Source organism: Carcharhinus amblyrhynchos, chromosome 26, assembly GCF_965287045.1.
Source record: "Carcharhinus amblyrhynchos chromosome 26, sCarAmb.v2.hapA, whole genome shotgun sequence".
NCBI lineage: Eukaryota > Metazoa > Chordata > Chondrichthyes > Carcharhiniformes > Carcharhinidae > Carcharhinus > Carcharhinus amblyrhynchos.
The window spans coordinates 38,370,071-38,396,031 of NC_137349.1; the positions used below are offsets into that span (position 1 = coordinate 38,370,071).

Here is a 25,961-nt window from a genome sequence, read left to right on the forward strand (position 1 = left end):
TTCCTCATCTGGGTCATTTATAAAAATCACAAAGAGTAAGGGTTCCAGGATAGATCCCTGAGGCACTCCACTGGTGACCGACCTCCATGCAGAATATGACCCATCTATAACCACTCTTTGCCTTCTGTGTGCAAGCCAGTTCTGGATCCACAAAGCAATGTCCCCTTGGATCCCATGCCCCCTTACTTTCTCAATAAGCCTTGCATGGGGCACCTTATCAAATGCCTTGCTGAAGTCCATATATACTCCATCTACTGCTCTTCCTTCATCAATGTGTTGAGTCACATCTTCAAACAATTCAATCAGTTTGGTAAGGCGTGATCTGCCTTTGACAAAGGCGTGCTGATGATTCTTAATCATATTATACCTCTCCAAATGTTCATCAATCCTGCCTCTCAGGATCTTCTTATATTGGTAATCACTGGGAACAAAGACCTCCTCTCCCTCCCCATCATAGCTCCAGGGAACAGCAGAAGGGAACATCAGCCTCTGAGAACTAGACTGTGATATTTCATGATAAATGTATCACAATTAGGCGATGCTGATTGTTGTCATTTTCATACAGACTGACACACACACACACACACACACACACACACACACACACATTCTAAACAATAATTACACTCACTGTGCACAGAGTGACAGTGGGGGTTAGTCTCACACAGCCAAAGGGAAAGGTGACTGGGCAGCAAAAGAAATGAACAAAAGATCTGGTGAGATATCATTCAATCTCACCTGCCTTCCAGCCTATCACAGACCTGCCTTTTGTCCTGGTCCAACTTGTCCCTTGTTTAAATCCTGTGACACCTCTGACTTTCCCCAGTTCTGATGAAAGGTCATTCAGCTGAAACATTAACTCTGTTTCTCTCTTCACAGACACTGCCCGACCCGCTGAGTGTTTCCAGCATTTTCCGTTTTTATTTCAGATTGCCAGCATCGGCAGGATTTTGCTTTTATACAAAAGGTTGGAGTTTGGGTGAATGAGGTTTCAAAAAAAGCCAAGTGTTCATTTCAACAAGGCGAGAACTGAGAAACTGAGTTGTTAAAATTGGATAAAACCTTGGATAACCCACACTTGGAGTTCTGAAATCCACATCATTAAAAGGATGACACCAGATTCCATTGGATAACATCGAACATACAACTCAGAAACAGGCCATTCATCACATCCAACCCAATCTAGTGTTCATCTTCAACTCCAGTCTCCTCCCATCTTTCTTCATCTAAATCTATCAATTCAACTCTCGATTCCTTCTCCCTTATATCTTTGTCTCATTTCTCCTTATACATTGTGAGACAATTCACTTCAACCAATCCATGGGGTAGTGAGCTCCATACCCTCACCAATCTTTGAATACAGAAGTTTTATCAGAATCCTCGATTGGATTTCTTGATGACATTCTTATCTGGCGCCTAGTTTTCCTCTTCCCCATAAGGGGAAACATTCTCTCTATCGCTGTGTCAAAAACTTGAATCATTTTAAACATCTCCTTTTGATCATCCTTCTTTCTTTCAGAGTAGAGCCAATTTATTTTTCCCTGACATACCCTCGCATTTCTGGTATCTTTTGTAAATCTTCTCTGTACCCTCATCACCGCCTCTGTTTCTTTGTTTATTGTGACCAGAACTTTATTCCATCCTTAAAGTCCAGCCTAACAAAGGATTGATGCAGATTTCCCCTCACTTTCCAAAATTTCAATTCTCTCCCTTCCTAATCTGTGCATATTTTAGTGATTGATTTGTTAAAGAGGGTGCTTGTTCCCGCAGCTTAACTCATTTTTAAAAGACTTAACTCTCATTTTATGTTTAACGATCATTTTAGATTTCTCTTCCCTCATTCCAATTACACTTTTCAATGTTCTCCCTGACTTTATCCTTTCCGATGATCTCTCTCCTCTTTTGTTTTTATTGTATTTGTTTTGATTTCTTATCAATCCCTCTCCTCAATCTGACCCGTTTCAATGTGGACAGAGTGGAGAAATTGCAATGAATATCGATTTGGATGATAATACGGAGAGGTTACAACCAGTGAAGATGTTGCAGGGTCTCGTCTCCAGAGAACAGAAAACCGAGAGGTGACTTAACAGATACTTCAAGATTATGAAAGGGTTTGATAACTGAGACAGAAATATAAATATAAGATTGTCACTGACTATTTGAATGGGGAATTCTGTAGAAACCTCTTTACCTACAGAGTGGTTAGAATAGAAGTTTGACATTTCCAAGTGCTCCTCAATTTAGTTTCCATTTTCATTTATTTTTTACAAATTTGCTGTTCTGTTTCCTGGCCATTAACCTTTCACTTTGATTTCTTTGCTGAAAAATAAAACCCTTCTTATGCTCTCTTGCTGCCAATTTATAGTGTTCACCATTGAACAGGAGCTGCACTGGAACAGCCCTATCAACACTCTGGTTATACATGCAGGCCAGAGGCTGGGTATTCTGAGACAAGTGTCTCACCTCCTGACTATTCAGAAACTCTCCAAAATCTACAAGCTTCAAGTCAGGAGTGTGACGGAATAATCACCACTCATCTGGAAACTGCAGCCACAACAACACAACACCATCCAGGATACAGCATTTCACTGGATTGGTGCTCCTACTATTAGACTCAGTTTCTCCTGTACTGTCTACCACGCTGCAGCTGCAGTATGTGCAATCTACAGGATGTACTGGAGCAAATTAACAAGGTTATTCCTTCCCTTACAATCTCTACCAGCAAGAAGGACAAGAGCAGCAGTGGCTTGGAATCAAGCTCACCTCCACATTCCCCTCCCAGTCACACCCCATCCTCACTTGGACATATATTGCTGCTCTCTCGTCATTGCCTTGGGAATTCCTACCTCAGAGTATTGTGGGAGCACCTTCACCACAAGGACGGCAGCAGTTTAAATAGAAGGTTCCCCACCATCTTCTCAAGGCAGTTAGGGATGGGCAAGAAACGTTGGCCTTACCAGAATTGGACACATCCTGAAAATAACTCATACAAAATAGCACAGAGGAGGAGAAACTCATCCACCTGATGATTTGAAAGAAAAAAACTGAACCAATTCTCCAAAATCCTAAAACTGATGCATTTGTATCCATTCTGTCTGGACGTATACACACACAGAGCAGAGTGAAACAAGCACATTCCACCTCATTAATCAATATACACTAAAAAGGAGTGAGACAAACTCACCTTGGAGTGATCCTCTGAACAGCTCCACTGAACGGCGGTGGATAGACTCCCACATTATATACACACACAGCCTTCCACAAGCCATCCCTTCAGACCTATGGCAACACCTTTGATTGAGAAATGGGAGATAAGGGGTAAAGTGAGATTGTCTCAGATCTCTCTGAGTGCTGCTGAAGAATCAAATTCTTTTTTTGCAAGAGTACAAGAATATTGTTTTGAAATGTTATCTCCTCTCATCAATTTCTTATCCATTTAAGTTGATGTCACCACCAGTAAGTGCAACAGCATTTCGACACAATTCGGGGTATGAAGAGATGTGAAGAGTTGCTGATATCAGATCACATGTCCATTGCCCTTGCTGTGCTCTGCATGGATGTTGCTGAGATGAAGATGATAAAATGTGAGTGAGCTGAGTGTGTGTTCCAGCTCTGGCCCACTCTCTACACAACAGGATGGAGAATCTTCTCAGTGTGAAGATGGGACTTTGTCTCCACATTGACTGTGCGCTGGTCACTCAGAAGAATATAAGAAATAGGAGCAGGAGTCGGCCATCTAACCATTAATTCCCTTATTGATCAGAAATCTATTGACCCGTGACTTAACACTCCGATTGATACTGTCATGGACAGATGAATTTGGGGGAGGCAGGTTGATGAGGATGAGGACAAATCAGGGGTGATTCTCCCAGCTCGAGCTGTGCAGCGGGCCGGGGGACATAAGCAAGTCCATTTAGCAGGCTCCCCACTGGGCACCAGGGCCTCCGTGCATCTCCTGACCCCCAGATTTCCAGGGGTGTCAGCTCCATGCCAGAAATCAGCAATCCCGCAACAATGTCCTTTAGAACTTAGTCCTCCCAGTCAGAGTTGATGCCACCGTGCCACACTTTGAGATGGACATTGACTACACTCTGTGCCCTTGCCACCCTCAGATGCCCGGTGATCCGTCCAGCTCATTTACTTGGTGTCAGATTTGATGCAATTTGAGTGGCTCGCTTGGCCATTTAACATCAGCCACGTTGCTGGGTGGGTCTGGAGTCACATGTAGGCCAGGGTCAGGGGAGGGCAGCGGCTTTTCTTCCCGAAAGAGGGCAATGGAACCAGATTGTTTTTTTATGACAATGACTTCACGGCCACTATTACTGAGACTCGATGTTTCATTCCACCAGCTGCCATGGTGAGATTCGAACCTGCCACACAGAGCAGTTAGCCTGGGCCATAGGATTGCTGGCCCAGTGACGTTACCACGACACCAACACTCCCCCCAGTTTATTTGTGGTACACTTGCCTGACAAGAAGACTCAGTCGTTTAAGGTATTTTGTAATGAAATCCCACCTGAAGATGAAGTCAATGGGAACCCTACGACAGGCCTTTAACAGTTACTGAAAGCTGATGTGAATCAGCCAGCTTTGTGCAGTTGTGTCTGAGTTCACTGCTTTTCTTTGTTGAACAAGGGAGGGCAGCAGGAGAATGGCAACTTGCCTGGAGCCTCACAAGTGGCGAGGGTGAGTCGGGGTTAGTGGGAGTTGCTGGGGGAACAGGGAGTGGGAATGTGTTCAGGGGCTCCGAGGAATGGAACAAGACAGGGATTGGCTCCCTGGATCTGTTCTGGTGGGGGTGAGGAGGACACTCAGTCATGGTAGAAAATGAGAGGGCTGAAACCCGGGGTCACATCTGTGTCCATCTCAGGGGTTGCCGGCTGGCGGAGGGAACATTTAGTCAGAGGGAGGAGGTGGATTAGAGCAGGGCGAGGGGGCAGGCCCAGTCCGAGGGTGAAAGTGGTATTTGGAGGGATACGAGTGAAGGACACAAAGGTGAGGGTGGCAGGAGGAGGGTGAGGCGAACGGGTTCTGTCACAAACTTTACATGGCCAATGGCATTTCACAATGTCTCCAAAAGCACGTGAGGTGCCGGGATTGGAGGTTGAAGTGGGAGGAGCTCAGGGTGTGGTGGGCAGAGTTTCAGTTCAGGACAACAAAAGGAGTTGAAAATATTCATCGGTTGTGTGGGTGAAAGCCATGGACACTCATCATCTCACTGTCTGCCTCCATCACACGGTTTAATTGCTGGAATAGCTCTGTGTCTCAGACAACCAATATCCCTGCAGCGAAAGAGAGGTGGGAAGAGATCAGCCACGATTTAGGATTGACCCACAGAGCAGGATCAGAGCCAACTTCTGCTCCTAATTCCTATGTTCCAATCAGGAGCAGGAGGAGAGGGAGTGACAAAGGCAGCCTCTCGCTGTTCAACACACAGAGGCCTCAGAGCCAGCAACAGGCAGCACCACAGGAGGAGCCTGGTCAGGATGAACCTACCCAGGGAAGACATCATAGGAATTCCAGGATTCCTGCTATCCCAGGAAACATCCTGGCAAACCCACACTGCACTCCCTCCATAGCAAGAACACCTTTCCTTAGATAAGGACACCAAAACTGTACATTCCATTCTGAATGGGATTGTTGTTGGTGCATTTTGGTCTGTAGGAATTCTATAATTTGATCATTCACCTCACAGCTCCCCCTCCCACCCAACTTTGTATCATCTGCAAATTTGGAGATAATGCATTCAGTTCCCTGTTCCAAATCATTAATGTATAATGTGAACAGTTGTGGTCCTGGCACAGATCCCTGCAGAACCCCACTGGTCACTGACTGCCCATCAGAAAAAGACCCATTTATTGTAACTCTTTGCTTCCTGTCTGGTAACCAGATTTCTATCCATCTCAGGGCACTACACAAAATCCCACGTGCTTTAACTTTACATGGTGGTCTACGATGTGAGACCTTGTCGAAAGCCTCCTGAAAATCTAAAGAAATCACATCCACCAGTTCAACTCGACTCGTTACATCCTCAAAGAATAGGAAAAAACACCTTGTGGAGTTCACCTGTTTGTTCTTTAAATGCCTGCCATTGCCTGTCCCATGTCCTCCCTTTCAGTAATGTTTCCAAGTCCATCATATCTCATACTATCTTAGTTCCCTTTACTGATATTCAGGACCCTAGTAGCTGTGGCCTTACTAACATCCTATATAATTGCAGTAAAACATCCCTGTTCCTTTAATTCAAATCCTCTCGCTATGAAGGCCAACAGATTATTTGTCTTCTTTACTGCCGGCTGTATCTGCACACTTACTTTCAGCGACTGATGCAGAAGGGCAGCAAGGTATCGCTGAGTATCACCTCTCTCAATTTACACCCATTCAAATAATGACCTGCCTTCCTAATATTGCTACCAAAATGAACAACACAGTAGCTGCTCCTTGAAAAAACTCCACATTTTGGACGTTCCCAGTCCCTGTAGTCTCCTAGTCCAACCTATGCTTCCTAATTCTCTCCTAATAGCCTCATAATTACCCTTCCCCCAGCTAAAACTACTGACCCAAGGTTCGTGCCTATCCCTTTCCATCACTAAGGTGAACGTAACCGAATTGTGGTCACTATCACCGAAATGCACACCAACTTCCAAGTCTAGCACCTGGTCTGGCTCAATGAGATTAAAAAGAGACAATTTGTGGCAATGTTGATTTATCACGTTTGAACAGAATGGACTGGGTTTTGTGCTCTCTACAGTAACACACATTCAATCCCAGCAAAGCTGACGAGAGTCAAACCTAATTGTATTTTCCTTCTCTGTGTCCTTACAGAGTTCTTCCAAATTTGGGGATAAGGTTCCTGACGTAGTTACAAATATTCAAAGAACAACCATTGAAAGAACAGGTCACTTGCTCCAGGCAAAAATTGTGAGGAAGATGGAATGACTTGTTTGCTCTCTGCACATTGAGAACATCAACATGAACATGCCTTAGAGAATTCTGATTCTGCAACAAAACTGCTGCTGCAAGACCTGGAGAAATCAAGTTTTACAATTCAGGCAACTTCGCAACATTCTGAACATTAGTTCACTGAGTTTGTTATAACCGGTAACCAAAATTTCTCCATTTCTACTGCCAGTTCTCTATTTCTATTCTTCTGATCTTTCTATAACTGTTACACTTTCTGCCCATTCCCCGTTTGGGGTAAAATTCCCTGGAGTTTCTCCCAGTGGAATCAGTAATGTAATGGTGCTGGAGCGGGAGAGAGCCTGAGGAAATGATTCCCACTTGTGTGAAGGGATGAGAGGATTTAGTTCTGAGAAAAGACTTGGAGACTTCATCAGTACAAACAGGGTCAAGGGAATTCATAGAAATCATAGAAACTCTACAGTACGGAAAGTGGCCATTTGGCCCATCTAGTCTGTACCAACCACAATCCCACCCAGGCCCTACTCCCATATCCCTACATATTTACCCACTGATCTACGCATCTCAGGACACTAAGGGTAACTTTTAGCATGGCCAATCAACCTAACCCGCACATCTTTGGACTGTGGGAGGAAACCGGAGTACCCAGAGGAAACCCACGCAGACACGAGGAGAATGTACAAACTCCACACAGATAGTCACCCAAGCCCACACTCCAGTGACCCAAACTCCACACAGAAATGGAGACAATCTATTGATTTGAGTGAGGAATGAGTGAGGGAGTAGGAGGCAGACGGTGGGGATAATCAGTCTGTGCTCCAATTGGCAGAATGTGGCTCGTGGTTTCTCCCAGGGATCTGTATTGGGGCCTCAGCTTTTCATTCCATTGATAAATGACTGAGATGAAGGAATAGAGAGTCAGAAATCCAAGTTTCCTGTTGGGACTCAGTGAATTGACAGATTAGGTTGGGATGGGAACAGAATGTTGTCATTGGACATTGATAGATGCAATAAAGTGGAGAAAGTTTGGTTCATGTTCATAATCATTGCCAAAATAATGATGGAGAGAGCATGGAACATTTTACCAAAAATAATGGTGACAGTAAAACTGATAATTGCTCTGAAAAAGAAATGAGGTTGCTGCTTGTGAAAATATAATTTTAGCTCACCTTATCTTTTCACATCAGGAAGTGTGTTCGGTTCTCCCTAGTTAACGCAGCCAGAATTGTTTGTGAAATGATTCCAGTGTGTCATCCTCCTCTCTAACCAATCATTCATTCCATGGATCCTTCGTTGTCTGTGTAGGAACATGGGAACAGGAGGAAGTTATAGAATCCCTACAGTGCAGAAGGAGGCCTTTGTCACTGACTCTCTGACACAGCATCTTATCTCAGCCTATCCCTGTAACCCCACATATTGACTCCATTCATCCCCCTAACCAACACATCTTGGCAAACAAAGGGGCAATTTATCCTGGCCAATCCACCTAACCCGCACATCTTTGGACTGTGGGAGGAAACCGGAGCCCCCAGCCAAAACCCATGCAGACATGAGGAGAATGTACAAACTCCACACAGACAGTGACCCGAGGCCAGTCATGAACTGGGTCTCTGGTGTTGGGAGGCAGCGGTGTTAACCATTGTGCCACTGTGCCAGCCCATTTCGCGAGACTGTGGCTGATCTGTGACCAAAATCCAATGCCTTTTCAAAATGCCGGCAGTGTGGGACGGATTCAACGGGAAAGCCCATCGACACTGGTGGGACGCTTCCCTCCACCGGGAAACATGTCATGGGGGAGGGGGGTGGAATCAGCCCATTAGTTGAGATCTTCAGATGATAAAAATCCATCAAACCCAGATTTAAAATGAACAATTTATTTCACATTAATGGCTGTTTGAGGAAGAGAGTGCAAAGTTCCAGCACACTTTGTGTGGCAAAGGATTTCAAAATTACACTCCTGAAACATCTGAATCTAAATTTAAATGATGGGCCGTGGTCTCAACTCCCGACCCAAAGGAACTGGCTTTTCTCCAGCTCTTGACCTGTTCCCCATCTTCAAAACTTTGGTGAGAATTGTTTCAGCAAAACAATCGCACACAGTAATCCTTGGTGACCACGTGTGACTCTGCTCAATCTCCAGCCCACTCACTCCAAGGCCTATATCCTAATGTGTGGTCCCTAGAACCACTCACAATATTCCAGGGATGTTCTAACTGAGACCTTCTTTAACTGACACACGCCTCCTGCACCCTGAATTCTAGTCCACTTGTTAGACAGACCACCATTCCAGTCCCTTTGTGATTATTTCCTGCACCTGTTGTGGTGAAACCAAATACCTCAGAGACTCAGCTACCCATTGGCACAACGGTGGAGGAAGCTCGACACCTGACTGTTTCACCCATTGGGTGCACACACTGCATGGAATCAGAGAGTCCTTACAGTGCAGGAGAGGCCATTCAGCCGGTTGAGTCTGTACTGACTCCCTGACAGGCCTTCTCCCCTATCCTAACCCCATACATTTCCCATCCGTCTAACAAACACGATTGCGTGCTGACTGAGAATGAAGAGACTCAGGGCGTGATCTTACCGATCGGTCACGCCTGCTGTAGCGAGGATGGAGAACTTGGTGCTCGGCCAAATCTCTGTTTACTGCAGCGAGAGCAGAAAGTCCCACCGGTGTGAATGGCTGTAAGATCCAAAGTGCAACACCTCACACTTGTCTGCATTAAACATTTCACAGTAACTTCATTGCAGTATTAAGTTGAAGTGGACCAAGAATACTCTTAATAATCTCTCCTTCAATGTCAGTAAAATGAAGGAGACTGTCATCGACTTCAGGAAACATAATGGAGGACACGCTCCTGTCTACATCAAAGGTGATGAAGTGGAAATGATCGAGAGCTTCAATCTTCTAGATATCCAGATCACCAACAACCTGTCCTGGTCCCTCCAAGCCGGTGCTATAGTTAAGAAAGCCCACCAATGCCTCTACTTCCTCAGGAGGCTTGGGAAATTCACGTGTCCACTACGTCTCTCACCAACGTTCACAGATGCACCATAGAAAGCATTCTTTCTGGCTGTATCACAGTTTGGTATGGGCTCCTGCTCTATCCAAGACTGCAAGGAGCTACAAAAAGTTCTGAATGTAACCCAATCCATCACGCAAACAACTCCCCCACCCATTGACTCTGTCTACACTTCCCACTGCTTCAGCAAAGAGCCAGCATAATTAAGGACTCCACACACACCGTCATTCTCTCTTCCACCTCCTTCTGTCGGGGAAAAAGATACAAAAGTCTGAGATCACGCACCAACTGACTCAAAAACAGCTTCTTCTCTGCTACCATCAGATTTTTGAATGGACTTACCTTATATTAAAACGATCTTAGTCTTCACCCTATCTGTAACTGAAACACTCTATTCTGCACCCTCTCCTTTCCTTCTCCTCTGTGTTCCATAAATGGTATGTTTTATCTGGATAGCCCACAAGAAATAGTATGTGTCACTGTATCCCAACACACCCCACACAACCGGAAGGATGTTGATGCGTTGGGAAGGACGCAGAAGAGATTTATCAGGATGTTGTCCGGTTTGGGGGATATGGGGTCCGATTTTACCAAAAATTCATACCCATTTCACGTAGCCCAAGACACCCCACCTCACTGTTAAACACCTGGCTAATCTTTGAATTGGTTTGTCCATTTTGATTGTTCCGTCATTGTTATATTTCTCTGTTTTGAACTTGATTACCGAGTCTACCTCTGAACTGATTGAATTTTTTGATGTGAGCGACACAGTTTGTATGATTGAATCGCGTGAATGTAAAACAGACTGAGCGTGGGCCATAAACAGAAATGGAGGTAGCAGTGTTAGAATGTCTGAATTCGGAACAGGAGGAGGCCATTCAGTCCCTCGAACCGACTCATTTGATCTGATTGTGGCCTCAACTCTGCTTTCCGATCTGCCTCTTCATTTCCTTTCTCAATCCAGAAGCTGGGGGGTGGGAGAATGGTGGCATGGTGGTTTTGTCACTGGACGAGTAATTAAAAGACCCAGGTTAACGCTCTGGGGACCTGGGTTCGAATCCCACCACGGCAGATGGTGAAATTTGAATTCAGCTAAAGAAAATCTGGAGTTAAAAAGTCTAATGATGGTTGTTGTAAAAACCTATTTGGGTTCACTAACGTCCTTCAGGGAAGGAAGTCTGCCACCCTTACCTGGTCTGACCAACACGTGACTCCAGCCTCACTGCAATGTGGTTGTCTCTTAAGTTGCCCTCTGAAATACACTCAGTTCGTGGGCAATTAGGGATGGGCAATAAATGCTGGCATTGCCGACATCCCCTGAATGAATTTTAAAAATCTAACTCAGCTTTCGATGGGAAAGAGAGAGTATTCACTCACTGAGAGAGAAAAGAAATCTCCGCATCACCAGCTTAAACTGGAGATCCCTCATTTCTTCTCATTAAAGTCTTTGAAAAGGGTTTCTCTGAGTATTTACCCTGTCAATCCTCTCTGGATCTTCTTTGTTTCAATAAGAGCATCTTCTAAACCCCAGCAGATCTAGGCCCATCCTGCCCAATATTCCCTCATGAGATTAAGCCCCTTCATCCCAGGAATCATCCAAGTCACCCTTTCCTCAACTCCTTTCCATTCGGAGAATGTTCCTCATTGGTGCTGAATGAAAACATGTTTTTAGAACGGGTTTGAATGGGGGAGCTGGGCTAACCACACTTAGAAACAAATACTCGAGCATTCTGAAATCTTTCGGGATATTTTACATTCTTTCTTTCTAAGGCGGGCTGGAGATAAAATCACCAGGACTGATTGATCAAATTCTAGGCCTGGAGCCTGACCCGTGGGACTTTCTGACTCCCTGATGGGCTGTTGATATGACTAAAATTCCAGTGCACCTCCACAAGCGCATTTTTCTCAGATTCAATCGAGTTTGATGACCTTCCCCCCCCCGTCTAATCCATCCAAAAGCACAGACGTAGATGTTTGAGTTCCTCCCTCGTCTTAACTGTGGGCCAGGTTTGTCTGTGTGAGGAGAATTTCATCAATTTTATCTCATGAAGGAATCAAGTTGCGGAGAAACTAAGTCCAGTGCAGCCGTCAGTTTGGAACCGGTTGCAGAGAAAAGGCCAGCCTATGACGGTCATAGATCAGAAAATCCTACAGTGCAGAAAGAGGCCCTTCGGCCCATCGGGTCTGCACCGAACACAATCCCACCCAGGCCCTACCCCCATCTCCCTACATACTATACCCACTAATCCCGCTAACCTACGCATCCCAGGACACTAAGGGGCAATTTCTTAGCATGGACAATCAACCTAACCCATAGAACATAGAACATTCCAGCGCAGTACAGGTCCTTTGGCCCTCGATGTTGCGCCGACTGGTGGAAACAATCTCATGACCCTCTAACCTAAACTATTCCAATGTTATCCATATGCCTATCCACTGACCATTTGAACGCCCTTAAAGTTGGCGAATCCACAACTGCTGCAGGCAGGGCATTCCACGCCCTTACTACCCTCTGAGTAAAGAACCTACCTCTGACATCCGTCCTATAATTACCACCCCTCAATTTAAAGCTATGCCCCCTCGTGTTAGTCGTCACCATCCGAGGAAAAAGGCTCTCACTATCCACCCTATCTAACCCTCTGATCATCTTGTATGCCTCAATTAGGTCACCTCTCAACCTTCTTCTCTCTAATGAAAATAACCTCAAGTCCCTCAGCTGTTCCTCATAAGACCTTCCCACCATACCAGGCAACATCCTGGTAAACCTCCTCTGCACCCTTTCCAATGCCTCCACATCTTTCTTATAATGCGGTGACCAGAACTGTACGCAATACTCCAAGTGCGGCCGCACCAGAGTTTTGTACAGTTGTAACATGACCTCACGGCTCTGAAATTCAATCCCTCTACCAATAAAAGCTAACACACCGTACGCCTTCTTAACAACCTTATCAACCTGGGTGCCAACTTTCAGGGAGCTCTGCACATGTACCCCGAGATCCCTCTGCTCGTCAACACTACCAAGAGTCCTTCCAATAGCCCTATATTCTGTACTCCTGTTACTCTTACCAAAGTGAATCACCTCACACTTTTCCGCATTAAACGCCATTTGCCACCTCTCGGCCCAGCTCTGCAGCTTATCTATGTCCCTCTGCAAACTGTAACATCCATCCTCACTGTCTACAACTCCTCCGACTTTGGTGTCATCAGCAAATTAACTAACCCATCCTTCTACACCCTCATCCAGGTCATTTATAAAAATGACAAACAGCAGTGGCCCCAAAACAGATCCTTGAGGTACGCCACTTGTAACTGAACTCCAGGTTGAATATTTCCCATCAACTACGACCCTCTGCCTTCTATCAGCGAGCCAATTCCTGATCCAAACTGCTAAATCACCCCCAATCCCATGCATCTGCATTTTCTGCATTTGCCTACCATGGGAACCTTATCAAAGGCTTTGCTAAAATCCATATACACCACGTCAACTGCTTTACCCTTATCCACCTCTTTGGTCACCTTTTCAAAGAACTCGATAAGGTTTGTGAGGCACGACCTACCCTTCACAAAACCGTGTTGACTTTCCCTAATCAATTTATTTCTCTCTGTTATTTTTTATTCTCTCTATTATCTTTATTTACTCCCACACATCTTTGGACTGTGGGAGGAAACCGGAGCACCCAGAGAAAACCCACACAGACACGAGGAGAATGTGCAAACTCCACACAGACAGTGACCCGAGCTGGGAATTGAACCCAGGTCCCTGGAGCTGTGAAGCAGCAGTGCTAACCCACTGTGCCACTGGGCATACGTTGTAAAAATCCATCGACAGCACTGATTTGTAAGAATGCCAAAGAAAAATATCAAGTCATAATTGGCCAACGCTCCTTTCCCAATGCGCATAATCTGTACTTTATTTTATTATCCAGGGTGGCACGGTGGCACAGTGGTTAGCACTGCTGCCTCAGAGTGCCAGGGACCAGGGTGTGATTCCCAGCTTGGGTCACTGTCTGTGTGGAGTCTGCACATTCTCCCCATGTCTGCGTGGGTTTCCTCTGGGTGCTCCACTATCCTCTCACAGTCTGAAAGACGTGCCGGTTAGGTGCATTGGCCGTGCTAAAGTGTCCCTCAGGTACCCAAGCAGGCACTGGAAGATGGCGAGTCGGAGATTTTCACAGTAACTTCATTGCAGTGTAAATATTAGCCCACTTGTGACACTAATAAATAAACTTTACAAAAGGAACGGTAAATATCAGGGTAATTCTCTAATCCTCAACCCTTACAGTTTAACTCATTGTTAGCACGGTGTGCTAACTTTAGTCTCATTTTAATTTCAGATGGGACGAACATGTGGAGAAAGCCACTTGTACATAAGAACATAAGAAATAGGAGCAGGAGTCGGCCATCCAGCCCCTCGAGCCTGCCCCGCCATTCAATAAGATCATGGCTGATCTGAAGTGGATCAGTTCCACTTTCCCGCTTTCTCCCCATAACCCTTAATTCCCCTGTCTATCAGAAATCTATCTACCCGTGACTAAAATATATTCAGCGACGTAGCCTCCACCACTTCAACGGCAGAGAATTCCAGAGATTCACCACCCTTTGAGTGAAGAAGTTCCTCCTCAACTCTGATCTAAACTGCACCCCTCCTTATCTTGAGGCTGTGCCCTCTAGTCCTGCTATCCTTTCTAAGCGGGAAGAATCTCTCTACCTCTACCCTATCCATCCCCTTCATTATCTTATACGTCTCTATAAGATCCCCCCTCAGCCTTCTAAACTCCAACGAGTACAGACCCAGTCTATTTAGTCACTCTTCATAGTCCAACCCCCTTATCTCCGGTGCCAGCCTAGTGAACCCCCTCTGCACTCCCTCCAAGGCCAATATATCCTTTCGCAAGTGCGGCGACCAAAACTGCACACAGTACTCCAGCTGCGGCCTCACCAGTGCCCTGTACAGTTGCAGCAAGACCTCCTCACTTTTATATTCCACCTGTATTTTAGCATTTCCCACAGAGTGACTTCTCAGCCCACTTACAGGGAAAACAGGATCAATGGGGAATCAGTACTGGAGATTTGACACTTCCGGATGATTAGAGGGCTGAGTAACGAGTTCTGGATAAACTCAGAACGGTGTTCAATCTTCCTCGAACGATATCAGTGATATCAGCCAGGATCAATCCTGCAGTGTTGACACCATCAGTTCGAAAAAGTAAGTATAAAAGTTCTTGTTTCTTTGTTTTCTTCAGTTAATTGTAAATAAGTCAATGGAATTAAAAAAAACACCCTTAATGGTTCCAGAGGCCGGAATGTTACGGCCGTTTGTGCAAATGTGGGTTCAAGAAGGCAAATTCCCGTGAGATTCAAAAACAGAAACGAGATTGTCCCTGTCCCACTTCACTGCAATAGCAAGGTTCCTTTTCACAAGGTCCATGGGGGAATCACTGATTGACCTCCCTGTGAGGCTGGTTGAGTGTGAGTTCCCCTGGTAACAGGCAGTGGCCTGGCCAGCTGGAACTCATTACCTGAGTCTTTTATAAGGCAGGCCCAGGACTGGGCCTGCTGACCTGCAGTCCCAGGCGGACAGTAGTGTGCGTACAGCACGGGAGTGGGTTTTACTTTGCATTCTGTAATAAACTACGTCCCTTTCCAGTCAGGCTTCCTGAAACATTACACTGACAATTAACGTCCACTTTTATTGCTTAAGAACCCGATTTGCAAACTGACCGGTATGAATCAGTGAGTTGGTGAAGTCTAACTGCCGGCTATTGGTCAGAGTCAGTCCATTCATTCCTTCATTGCGCTGGCATCAATGTTTTGTGCATTTGGGCACATTATTTGAAGGAACCGATCACTTCAAATGAAACTAAATTCGTGGAAGGAAAAGATCATCTTGTTGATTTGGAACAGGAAGACTCTCAAAGTGATTGCTGACAGCGTTTATTATATTTCTCGACATCACCAGTACATGCAGCCCATTGTCCCTACACAGGTTGGATGATGTGGTTCATACATTAAATACACAATGGGATTGCTCTTTACGTGAAGCTATAAGAATGTGCAGAAACTGTTATTATTCCATGTTTTAAGATTGCAGCAGGAAGTTAAAGCAATGGTGTAGAAAGGGGTAAACAGCGGCAGCAATGTTCCATCATTCTTTCAGAGGGAGTTTGATGAATCTCTGGTTTAACGCCGGCCTCCTTACACGATTGGATAAAATGCATGAGAAGCAATTTCACAGTTATTCCCCCTGTCCTTTGACATTCTGATGTAACCGTTTTCACCCCAGTTTGTTCCCCAACTGGAAAATAAGGTAAAGAATGACATTGACGTCACAGTTCTGTTCAATTGGCAGGATTTTTAACCAGGTAAGGATGGCAGATTTTCTTCCTTCAAGGACATCAGTGAACCAGATGGGTTTTCCCAACAATTAACATGAGTTTCATGGTCATCAGTAGATTCTTAATTCCAGATATTTTTTATTGAATTCAAATTCCACCATCCACGTGGCGGGATTCGAACCCGGGTCCCCAGAACATTAGCTGAGTTTCTAGTTTAATAGTCTAGCGATTATCCCACTGGGCCATCACATCCCCAAACTGGATTGGAGAACTGATGCTTTTAACACTGGAAATTCAATGGTACTGCGGGAATGTGATTGAGATCTTAAAAATAATTGAGAGGTTCGATTGTGTCCAAGCATTTGGGTTATTTGAGTCAGATCAAACTGTCAGATAAGAGCACAAATGAAAAGTGGAGCTTGTTCAAGGAACAAAAACTGCGTGTCCTTGGTAGGTATGTCCCTGTCAGGCAGGGAGGAAATGGCCGAGTGAGGGAACCATGGCTCACAAAGGAGGTTGAATGTCTTGTCAAGAGGAAAAAGGAAGCGTATGTAAGGATGAGAAAACAAGGTTTAGTTGGGCAACTAAGAATGAGTTAAAAAAAGGGCTTAGGAGAGCTGGAGGGGGCATGAGAAGTCCTTGGCGGGTCAAAGAACAAAGAACAAAATCAGCCCGGGAAACAGGCCCTTCGGCCCAACGAGCCCGCACTGCCATCTCAACACCACCTCTCTACCCATGACCCCTATCTAATGTTTTATGGCCATCTAGACTGAGGGAAACTGATTTAGGGACAATTTATTCCTGCCAATCAGCCTAACAGCACATCTTTGGGGTGTGGGAGGAAACCGGAGCACCCGGAGAAAACCCACGCAAGCACGGGGAGAATGCGCAAACTCCCACAGACACCGGCCCAAATCCATGTGTCTGCACAGCAATCAGCGATAGTCACTGAGCTGTCGTCTTGCCCAGTGTCTGGTCCAGTTTAGGCACACACTAACGACATGAAGCACTAGGCCAATCTCGAACAACCAAGAGCAGCCCCAGTACGACCCATCGTGTGTATGTCCCTCATTGGACACGAGGTGGACCGACTTAAAACCTGTGAATGAAAAGAGAAAAAACATTATTATCATACTATACCCATTTACCTTACCAGGGACGCCCCAATGCTAATGACCCTTAATTAAAGGTTCTCCTATATCCACCCATCTCCAACTCAGTCATGTGCCTGTCTAAGTTACTCTTAAAGGACTCTAGCGTGTTTGCCTCCACCACCTTACTTGGCAGAGCATTCCATACCCCCACTACCCTCTGTGTGAAAAACCTCCCTCTAATATCTGTGTTGTACCTCTCCTCCCTCACCTCAAGTCCATGGCCCCTTGTCCTTCGTGTCTCTATTATAGGAAATAGCTTACCTCTGTTTACTCTATCTATACCCTTCATAATCTTATATACCTCTATTAGATCCCCCCTCAGTCGGCGTCTTTCAAGGGAAAAGAGCCCCAATTTCTTCAATCTTTCCTCATACCCCTGTCCTTCCATACCAGGCAACATCCTGGTAAACCTCCTCTGCACTCTCTCCAGAGTCTCCACGTCCTTCTGGTAGTAAGGTGACCAGAACTGGACGCAGTACTCTAAATGCAGCCTAACCAACGTTCTGTACAACTGCAACATTAGACTCCAGCTCTTGTATTCTATACCCCTTCCTATAAAGGCTAACATACCATAGGCTTTCTTCACCACACTCTCCACTTGCACTGCCACCTTCAAAGACTTGTGCACTTGCACCCCTAGGTCTCACTGCGACTCTATACTCCTTACGGGCTTACCCTTTATCATATAACTTCCCCCTACATTATTCCGGCCAAAATGCATCACCTCACATTTATCCGGATTAAACTCCATTTGCCATGTATCTGCCCAATCAACCAGCCTATCAATATCCCGTTGTATTGCCAGACACTGCTCCTCACTGCCCGCCAATCCAGCCATCTTGGTGTCATCAGCAAATTTGTTGATCACACCACCTACTCCCTCTTCCAAATCATTTATATACACTACAAAGAGAAGAGGTCCCAGTACCGAGCCCTGCGGCACACCACTAGTGACAGACCTCCAGCTAGAAAAAGACCCCTCCACAACTACTCTCTGACTCCTCTTAGCAAGCCAGATAAAGGAAAACCCCAAGGTTTTTTACTTTTATGTGAGAAATAAAAGAATGACCAGGGTGAGGTTAGGGCCAGTCAAGGATAGTTGTGGGAACTTGTGCACGGAATCAGAAGGGATAGGAGAGGCGTTGAATGAATACTTTTCTTCAGTGCTCACTAAGGAGAGGGGCCATGTTTTTGAGGATGTGCGAGATACAGGCTGATAGGATGGAGGAGGTAGATGTTCTGAGGGAAGGTGTATTAGCAACTTAGAAAAACCTAAGGGTTGATAAGTCCCCTGGGCCAGATGGGATACATCCTAGGATACTGTGGGAGGCAAGGGATGAGATTGCGGAGCTTTAGCTTTGATCTTTGGGTCCTCACTATCCACGGGGATTGTGCCAGAGGACAGGAGAGTGGTGAATGTTGTTCCTCTCTTCAAGAAAGGAAATAGGAATGACCCAATTAAATATAAGCCAGTTAGTCTTAGTTCGGTGGTCAGTAAGTTAATGGAAAGGGTCCTGAGAGATAGGATGTATGACCATTTGGAAAGATGCAGCTTAATCCGGGATAGTCAGCACCGTTTTGTGAGGGGTAAATCCTGCCTCACAAATTTGATTGAATTCTTTGAGGAGGTAACTAAGTGTGTAGACAAAGGTAGAGCAGTTGATGTTGTACACATGGATTTTAGTAAGGTGTTTGATAAGGTTCCCCATTGTAGGCTCATGAAGAAAATAAGGAGGTGTAAGATAGAAGGAAATTTGGCCAATTGGATAAGTAAATGGCTATCTTCTAGAAGACAGAGGGTGGAGGTGGAGGGAAAATTTTCAGACTTGAGGCCAGATACCAGTGGTGTGCCACAGGGATCAGTGCTGGGTCCTCTGCTATTTGTGATTTTTATCAATGACTTGGAAGAGAGGGCTGAAGGGTGGGTTAGTAAATTTACTGATGACACCAAGATTGGCAGAGTAGTGGATGAGGTGGAGGGCTCTTGTAGGCTGCAAAGAGACATTGATAGGATGCAGAGCTGGGCTGAAAAGTAGCAGATGGAGTTTAACCCTGATAAGTGCGACAAACTTGAATGTGGATTACAGGGTCAATGGCAGGGTTCTGAGGAATGTGGAGGAACAGAGAGATCTTGGGGTTCATATCAACAAATTTCTGAAGGTTGCCACTCAAGTGGATAGAGCTGTGAAGAAGGTTTATAGCGTGTTAGCGTTTATTAACAGGGGCTTTGAGTTTAAGAGTCGTGGGGTTATGCTGCAACTATACCGGACCTTGGTGAGACCACATTTGGAATATTGTGTGCAGTTCTGGTCACCTCACTATAAGAAGGATGTGGAATCATTGGAGAGAGTGCAGAGGAGATTTACCAGGATGCTGCCTGGTTTGGAGGGTAGGTCTTTTAAGGAAAGGTTGAGGGAACTGAAGCTTTTCTCTTTAGAGCGGAGGAGGATGAGAAATGACTTAATAGAAGTTTATAAGATGATGAGGGAATAGATAGAATGGATGTTCAGAGACTATTTCCCCGGATGGATGTAGCTGTTAGTAGGGGGCATAACTATAAGGTTCATGGTGGGAGATATAGGAGGGATGTCCGAGGTAGATTCTTTACTCAGGGAGTGGTTGGGGTGTGGAATGCACTGCCTGCTGTGATAGTGGAGTCGGACACTTTAGGAACTTTCAAGCGGTTATTGGATAGGCACATGGAGCACACCAGAATGATAGGGATGGGATAGCGTGATCATGGGTTCAGACAAAGTTCGGCACAACATCGAGGGCCTGTACTGTGCTGTACTGTTCTATGATTTCTATGGTGATCACTGAGTGGACCCAGACTCCAGCAGGATAAGTTGTGAGACATGAAGTTGGGTAAGGTGCCAGGAAGTACTTCCGTGTGACCTCTGACATCAGTTGCCAGTCCATACGGTGAGAGTGGATTCACCACAAGCTTCAAAATAGAGTGACTGGAGACACCGGGGGGACATCTCAAGCTATGGCAGCTCGGTGGAGGGGGGAGGAATGAATGAGATCAGTTACTCTGCTCTCCTGGAGATTGCCCACTTGTCTTATGGGAGAAAAGAACTTCCCAGAGTTTTTATCCATATTATCCGAATATTGTCTCCCACAGGACATTGTGGGGGGTGAGGTGAGGGTGTGTGTAGGTTGCCCTGTGCCTGTCCATTATTGTACACACACATCCTGCCCCCCAAGGATATTCTATCCTAACAACCGATTTCCAAATATTCCCACTCTTACCAGGCACAATGGTCACACTGGGGGCTCAGAGGCCATTCTAATCCCCAAAGTGGTTGGGGGCATGGATGGGCAGTGCCCACCTCGCACACTGTCAGTGCCCACAAAACACTCCAGCAGTGGAAAGCCAGCACTCTGGCAGGCCGGCAGTGGTCACCAGGTACCCTGGCAGTGTCAGTTGGCCTTGGCTGTGATCAGTTATTTGTTGTGTTTAGAAAGTACATACCTGTTTTTAACCAGCCAATAATTCGTGTTCTTCTCAGCTCCATATCCAACCACCAGCATTGCATGGATTATGGTTTTCTTGGGAGCACTATCATAGTAGATTCCTGTAATCAGACACATATTGTTGTGATAGAATTGTAAAATATAACTATTATTATTCTGTAAATATTTCCTCTTTCTCATCTTTTCCTCTCCAATTAATCTCCCGCTCTACAAACCTCTTTCCAAAACCAAAAGTACCGTTACCCATTTGTAACTTTGATCCATTTCCCCATATCCACATCCTGTCGTTCACACCTCCTTTGGCTCATCTTTTGTTTTTTGACTTGTCCCATTATCGTACCCTCTCACCCTGCGCCACCAAACTCTTTACTCATTTCGTCTTGTTTCTTCCACTCTGTCACAGACCTTTCCTCTTTGCCTTTCTCCACACTCCCTCTTTCCACTTGTACAAAACCGGTCTCACCTCTAATTTTTCCAGTTCTGATCATTGATCTGAAATGTTAACTTCACAAACACTGCCTGACCTGCTGAGCACTTGCAGCATTTTCTGGTTTTATTCTGTAAATTTTAGCCTCGCTTCCTACCAAATTCAGCCATTTGCATCAACTGATATGTAATTAAGAATCTCGGTTCCACATTTCCAGTTGCTCTCATGTTTGTTCATGTTTTTGTCTCAATGTTTCTCATTGCCCACATTTCCCATTCAGTTTTGCTGTCACACAGCACAATGTAACAGTGGGCTCTGATCACTGAGTGTTTCTGTGGGGTCACTCTCTCTGAGTCTCCCAGCTCCATTGTCTGTATTATATTCATCGACTGACTGGGGGCAGCACTGGGGGCAATGTACTGGAAACCTGTTAAAATTCGAGCACGCAGTTCCTCTCAATTCAAAAAGCAAAGACAGACTTGCATTTACATAGCACCTCACACAACCACCGGGCATCTCAAAGTGCTTTGCAACTAATGAAGTATTTGGTGTCTAATCAATGTTGTAATGTAGGAAACACAGCAGCCAACATGTGCACAGCAAGATCCCACATACAGCAACATGACAATGACCATATAATCTGTTTTTTTGTGATATTGTTGTTGATAAATATTTGCCACAGCATTGGGGATAGGTTCCCTGCTCTCTTTTAAAAGCATGTATGGGATCTTGTACAGCTACCCGCGTGGTCTCAGTTTAATGTCTTATCTGAAAGCTGACACCTCCAACAGTGCAGTGCATCCTCAGAATGGCACTGGAGTGTCAGCTTTGATTTATTATTGTACAACTTTAACCCCTGGGCATCTCTAAAGGCAGTGCAAGTGTGGAGGGACCATAGTATATTTGTATACAAGTCATTAACAACCGCAGGATGATACATGTGCAATTAAATAAATATATATAATTTTTAAAGGGGAACCTTTACAATTTCAGATTTAGTCTGCTGGCAACAGGTATTTCTGTAAAACATTTCGCTCGAGGGTGTGAAAGCAAGTTAATAACTCATTTTCAGCTCAAAATGTATTACTTAGATAGAGCTAATGGACTTCTGTTTGTCGAAGAATTTCCTCTTGGATTTCTGATTACAGTTGATTGACAAAGTTGTGTGATAATCATAGAAACATAGAATCCCTACAGTGCAGAAGGAGGCCATTTGGCCCATCAAGCTGCATGATCACAATGCCAATTTGCAAGGTGCTCTAATGCTCAGTTTCTCTCTGAAAGCTTCAAGAGAGTTATCACCATTTATAGCAAGCACATTTCTAGTTGCTAGCTGTATTTAAAGTGTCAGTTAATTCTCTAAGAGAAACGTTGCTTATTTGGAACTGAAACAGTGACAAGCTAGAAAGTTGCTACCTTTCATTTTTAAATAATATTCAACTGTGAACAGTTAAGCTGCTTCATTTGTTTGAGTTTATTTAATAACACAGTTTAAATATAAGTTTTTTTACTATAAAATATCCCTAATCTATCAGTGGAATCATTCCTGGAAGGAAATATCCTTTCCTGAAATTAATGTCAACATAAAAAAATTGTTGAGGCCCAGTCTGGTTTCATAATATAAGTTGGGGTTCTGGTCTCGTGCTATAACAAAAAGTATACAGTATCCTGGGCTTTGTTAATAGAGGGATCGGTTAGAAAAGCAAAGAGTTGGAACAACATTGTGGCACAGTGGTTAGCACTGTTGCCTCACAGTGCCAGGGATCTGGGTTCAATTCTCAACTTGGGTCACTATCTGTGTGGAGTTTGCACATTCTCCCCGTGACTGCATGGGTTTCTCCGGGCGCTCTAGTTTCCTCCCACAATCCAAGGATGTGCAGATTAGGTTGATTGGCCGTGCTAAATTACCCCTTAGTGTCAGGGAGATTAGCAGGATAAATATGTGGGGTTATGGGGATAGGGCTGGGTGGGATTGTGGTTGGTACAATCTTGATGGGCTGAATGGCCTCCTTCTTCCCTGTCAGGATTCTATGATTTTAAATTGAATTTCTACAAGTCACCTGAAGTATTGTGTCCAGTTCTGGGGGCTGCACTTTCGAAAGGATGTGAAGGCGTTGGAGAGAGTGTAGAGGAGATTCATGGGAATGATTCTTGGGATGAGAAACTTCAGTTCTGAAGGTTGTGAATGTAGCCCAATCCATCATACAAACCAACCTCTGATCCATTGACTCTGTCTACACTTCCCACTGCAAAGCAACCAGCATAATTAAGGACCTGATGCACCCCAGACATTCTCTCTTCCACCTTCTTCCGTTGGGGAAGAAGTACCAACCGACTCAAGAACAGCTTCTTTCCTGCTGCTGTCAGACTTTTGAATGGACCTACCTCGCATTAAGCTGATCTTTCTCTGCGCCCTAGCTATGACTGTAACAATACATTCTGCACTGTCTCGTTTCCTTCTCTCTGAAGAGTGTGTTTTCTCTGTATAGCGCGCAAGAAACAATACTTTTCACTGTATGCTAATACATGTGACAATAATAAATCAAATCAAAATCAAAAAGATTGGAGAAGTTGGGACTGTGTTCCTTGGAGATGAGAAAGCTGAGAGGGGGTCTGACATGTTCCCCCATGAGGGGTCGGGTCAGATAGATTGGGAGAAACTCTTCCCACTGGTCAAACGATGGAGAACAATGGTGAACGGATTGAGGTAATAGTGATATCGGGAAAAGTTCTTTCAAACAGTGAGTGTTTAGGATCTGAATGCACTGGCATACTGTGGTGGAGGCTGTTTTCAAAGCATTTAAAACAGAATTAAACAATTATTTGAGAAGAATAAGCGCGCAGAGTCGGAGGGAGATGGCGAGGAATGGAACTGGGTGAGTTGTTTATTCAGAGAGCCAGTCCAGACACAAATGGCCTCTTTCTGCACTGAAGCAATCCTGTCACTCTGTGATTCTTGTTCTCAGATCCTGGACTGGGCCATGAATCCTGAACCTTGTGATCTGGAGGTAAGAGTGAGTAATTGACAATTCAGATGAGAATAAACAAACTTTTTTTTTATCTTTTGAGCTATAGTTTGGTGTTTTTGGGTTGTGTAAGCTACATACGCTCTAGAATGTGAACAGGGTCACTCAGCCTGTTGTTTGGGTTGTGGGGGAGGAGGCGGTACTGACACCTACTGGAAGGTTTTGGGACTGTGAAAACTGGGATGGAGTTTGGAGCAGCAAAATTGGGCTCTGGACTGGCTGGAGTTTCAGCTCAATGTGGGGAGGACAGTTTGGAAAATAAAATAGCATCTTGCTGAGGGCATTAGCATTGGGTCAGAAGGAAGTGGAGAAAATTGAGAGGTACAAACTTACACCATCTGCTGCTTGTGAACCAGAGAAATTGTGGGGTTTGGGGGTAGCGGGATTTGAGAAGGTGGATTCAGGAGCAACAAGTTATCATCCTCTGCTGTTTAAACCCCACCACGAGCCACAGCCTCAGTTATAGAATCTTAGGATCATAGAAAAACTACAGCACAAACAGGCCCTTCGGCCCACAAGTTGCGCTGATCATATCCCTACCTACTCGGCTTACCTCTAACCCTCAATCCCATTAAATCCCATGTACTCATCCAGAAGTCTCTTTAAAGATCCCATCGAATTTGCCTCCACCACCACCGACGGCAGCCGGTTCCACTCACCCACCACCCTCTGAGTGAAAAACTTACCCCTGACATCTCCTCTGTACCTGCTCCCCAGCACCTTAAACCTGTGTCCTCTTGTGGGAGCCATTTCAGCCCTGGGAAATAGCCTCTGAGAATCCACCTATTCATCTCAACATCTGATACACCTCTATCAGGTCACCTCTCATCCTTCGTCTCTCCAAGGAGAAAAGACTGAGCTCCCTCAACCTATCCTCATAAGGCATGCCACCCAATCCAGGCAACATCCTTGTAAATCTCCTCTGCATCCTTTCAATGGCTTTCACATCCTTCCTGTAGTGAGGCGACCAGAACTGCGCACAGTACTCCAGGTACGGTCTGACCAGGGTCTTATAAAGCTGCAGCATTATCTCCCGACTCCTAAACTCAATTCCTCGATTAATGAAGGCCAGTGCACCATACGCCTTCTTAACCACATCCTCTACCTGCGAAGCCGATTTGAGAGTCCTATGAACACAGACCCCAAGATCCTTCTGATCCTCTACACTGCTAAGACTCTTACCCTTGATATTATACTCCTTCATCCCATTGGACCTGCCAAAATGTACCACTACACATTTATCCGGGTTGTAGTCCATCTGCCACTTCTCCGCCCAGTCTTGCATCCTATCAATGTCACGCTGCAACTTCTGACATCCCTCCAGACTATCCATAACACCTCCAACTTTTGTGTCATCGGCAAACTTACCAACCCATCCCTCCACTTCCTCATCCAGGTTTATAAAAATCACAAACAGTAAGGGTCCCAGAACAGATCCCTGGGGCACTCCACTGGTGACCGACCTCCATGCAGGAAAAGACCCATCCACAACCACTCTCTGCCTTCTGCGGGCAAGCCACTTCTGGATCCACAAAGCAACGTCCCCTTGAATCCCATGCCCCCTCGCTTTCTCAATAGGCCTTGCATGGGGGACC

General features: G+C 45.2%; 1 protein-coding gene across 1 annotated transcript in view; it reads right to left on the reverse strand.

Moving 5' to 3' along the window:
• Positions 1–15,865: 15,865 nt before the first annotated feature.
• The window catches only part of LOC145358670 (cathepsin K-like), a 34,576-nt gene continuing 24,480 nt past the window's right edge, over positions 15,866–25,961 (reverse strand). Inside the window, exons 8-9 of the mRNA XM_080212892.1 lie at positions 20,912–21,014; positions 15,866–16,242 (exon numbers count right to left, since the gene is read on the reverse strand). Of these exons, the coding sequence (XP_080069018.1) occupies positions 16,143–16,242; positions 20,912–21,014 (203 nt within the window). The 3' untranslated portion in view covers positions 15,866–16,142. The remainder of the gene's footprint in view (positions 16,243–20,911; positions 21,015–25,961) is intronic.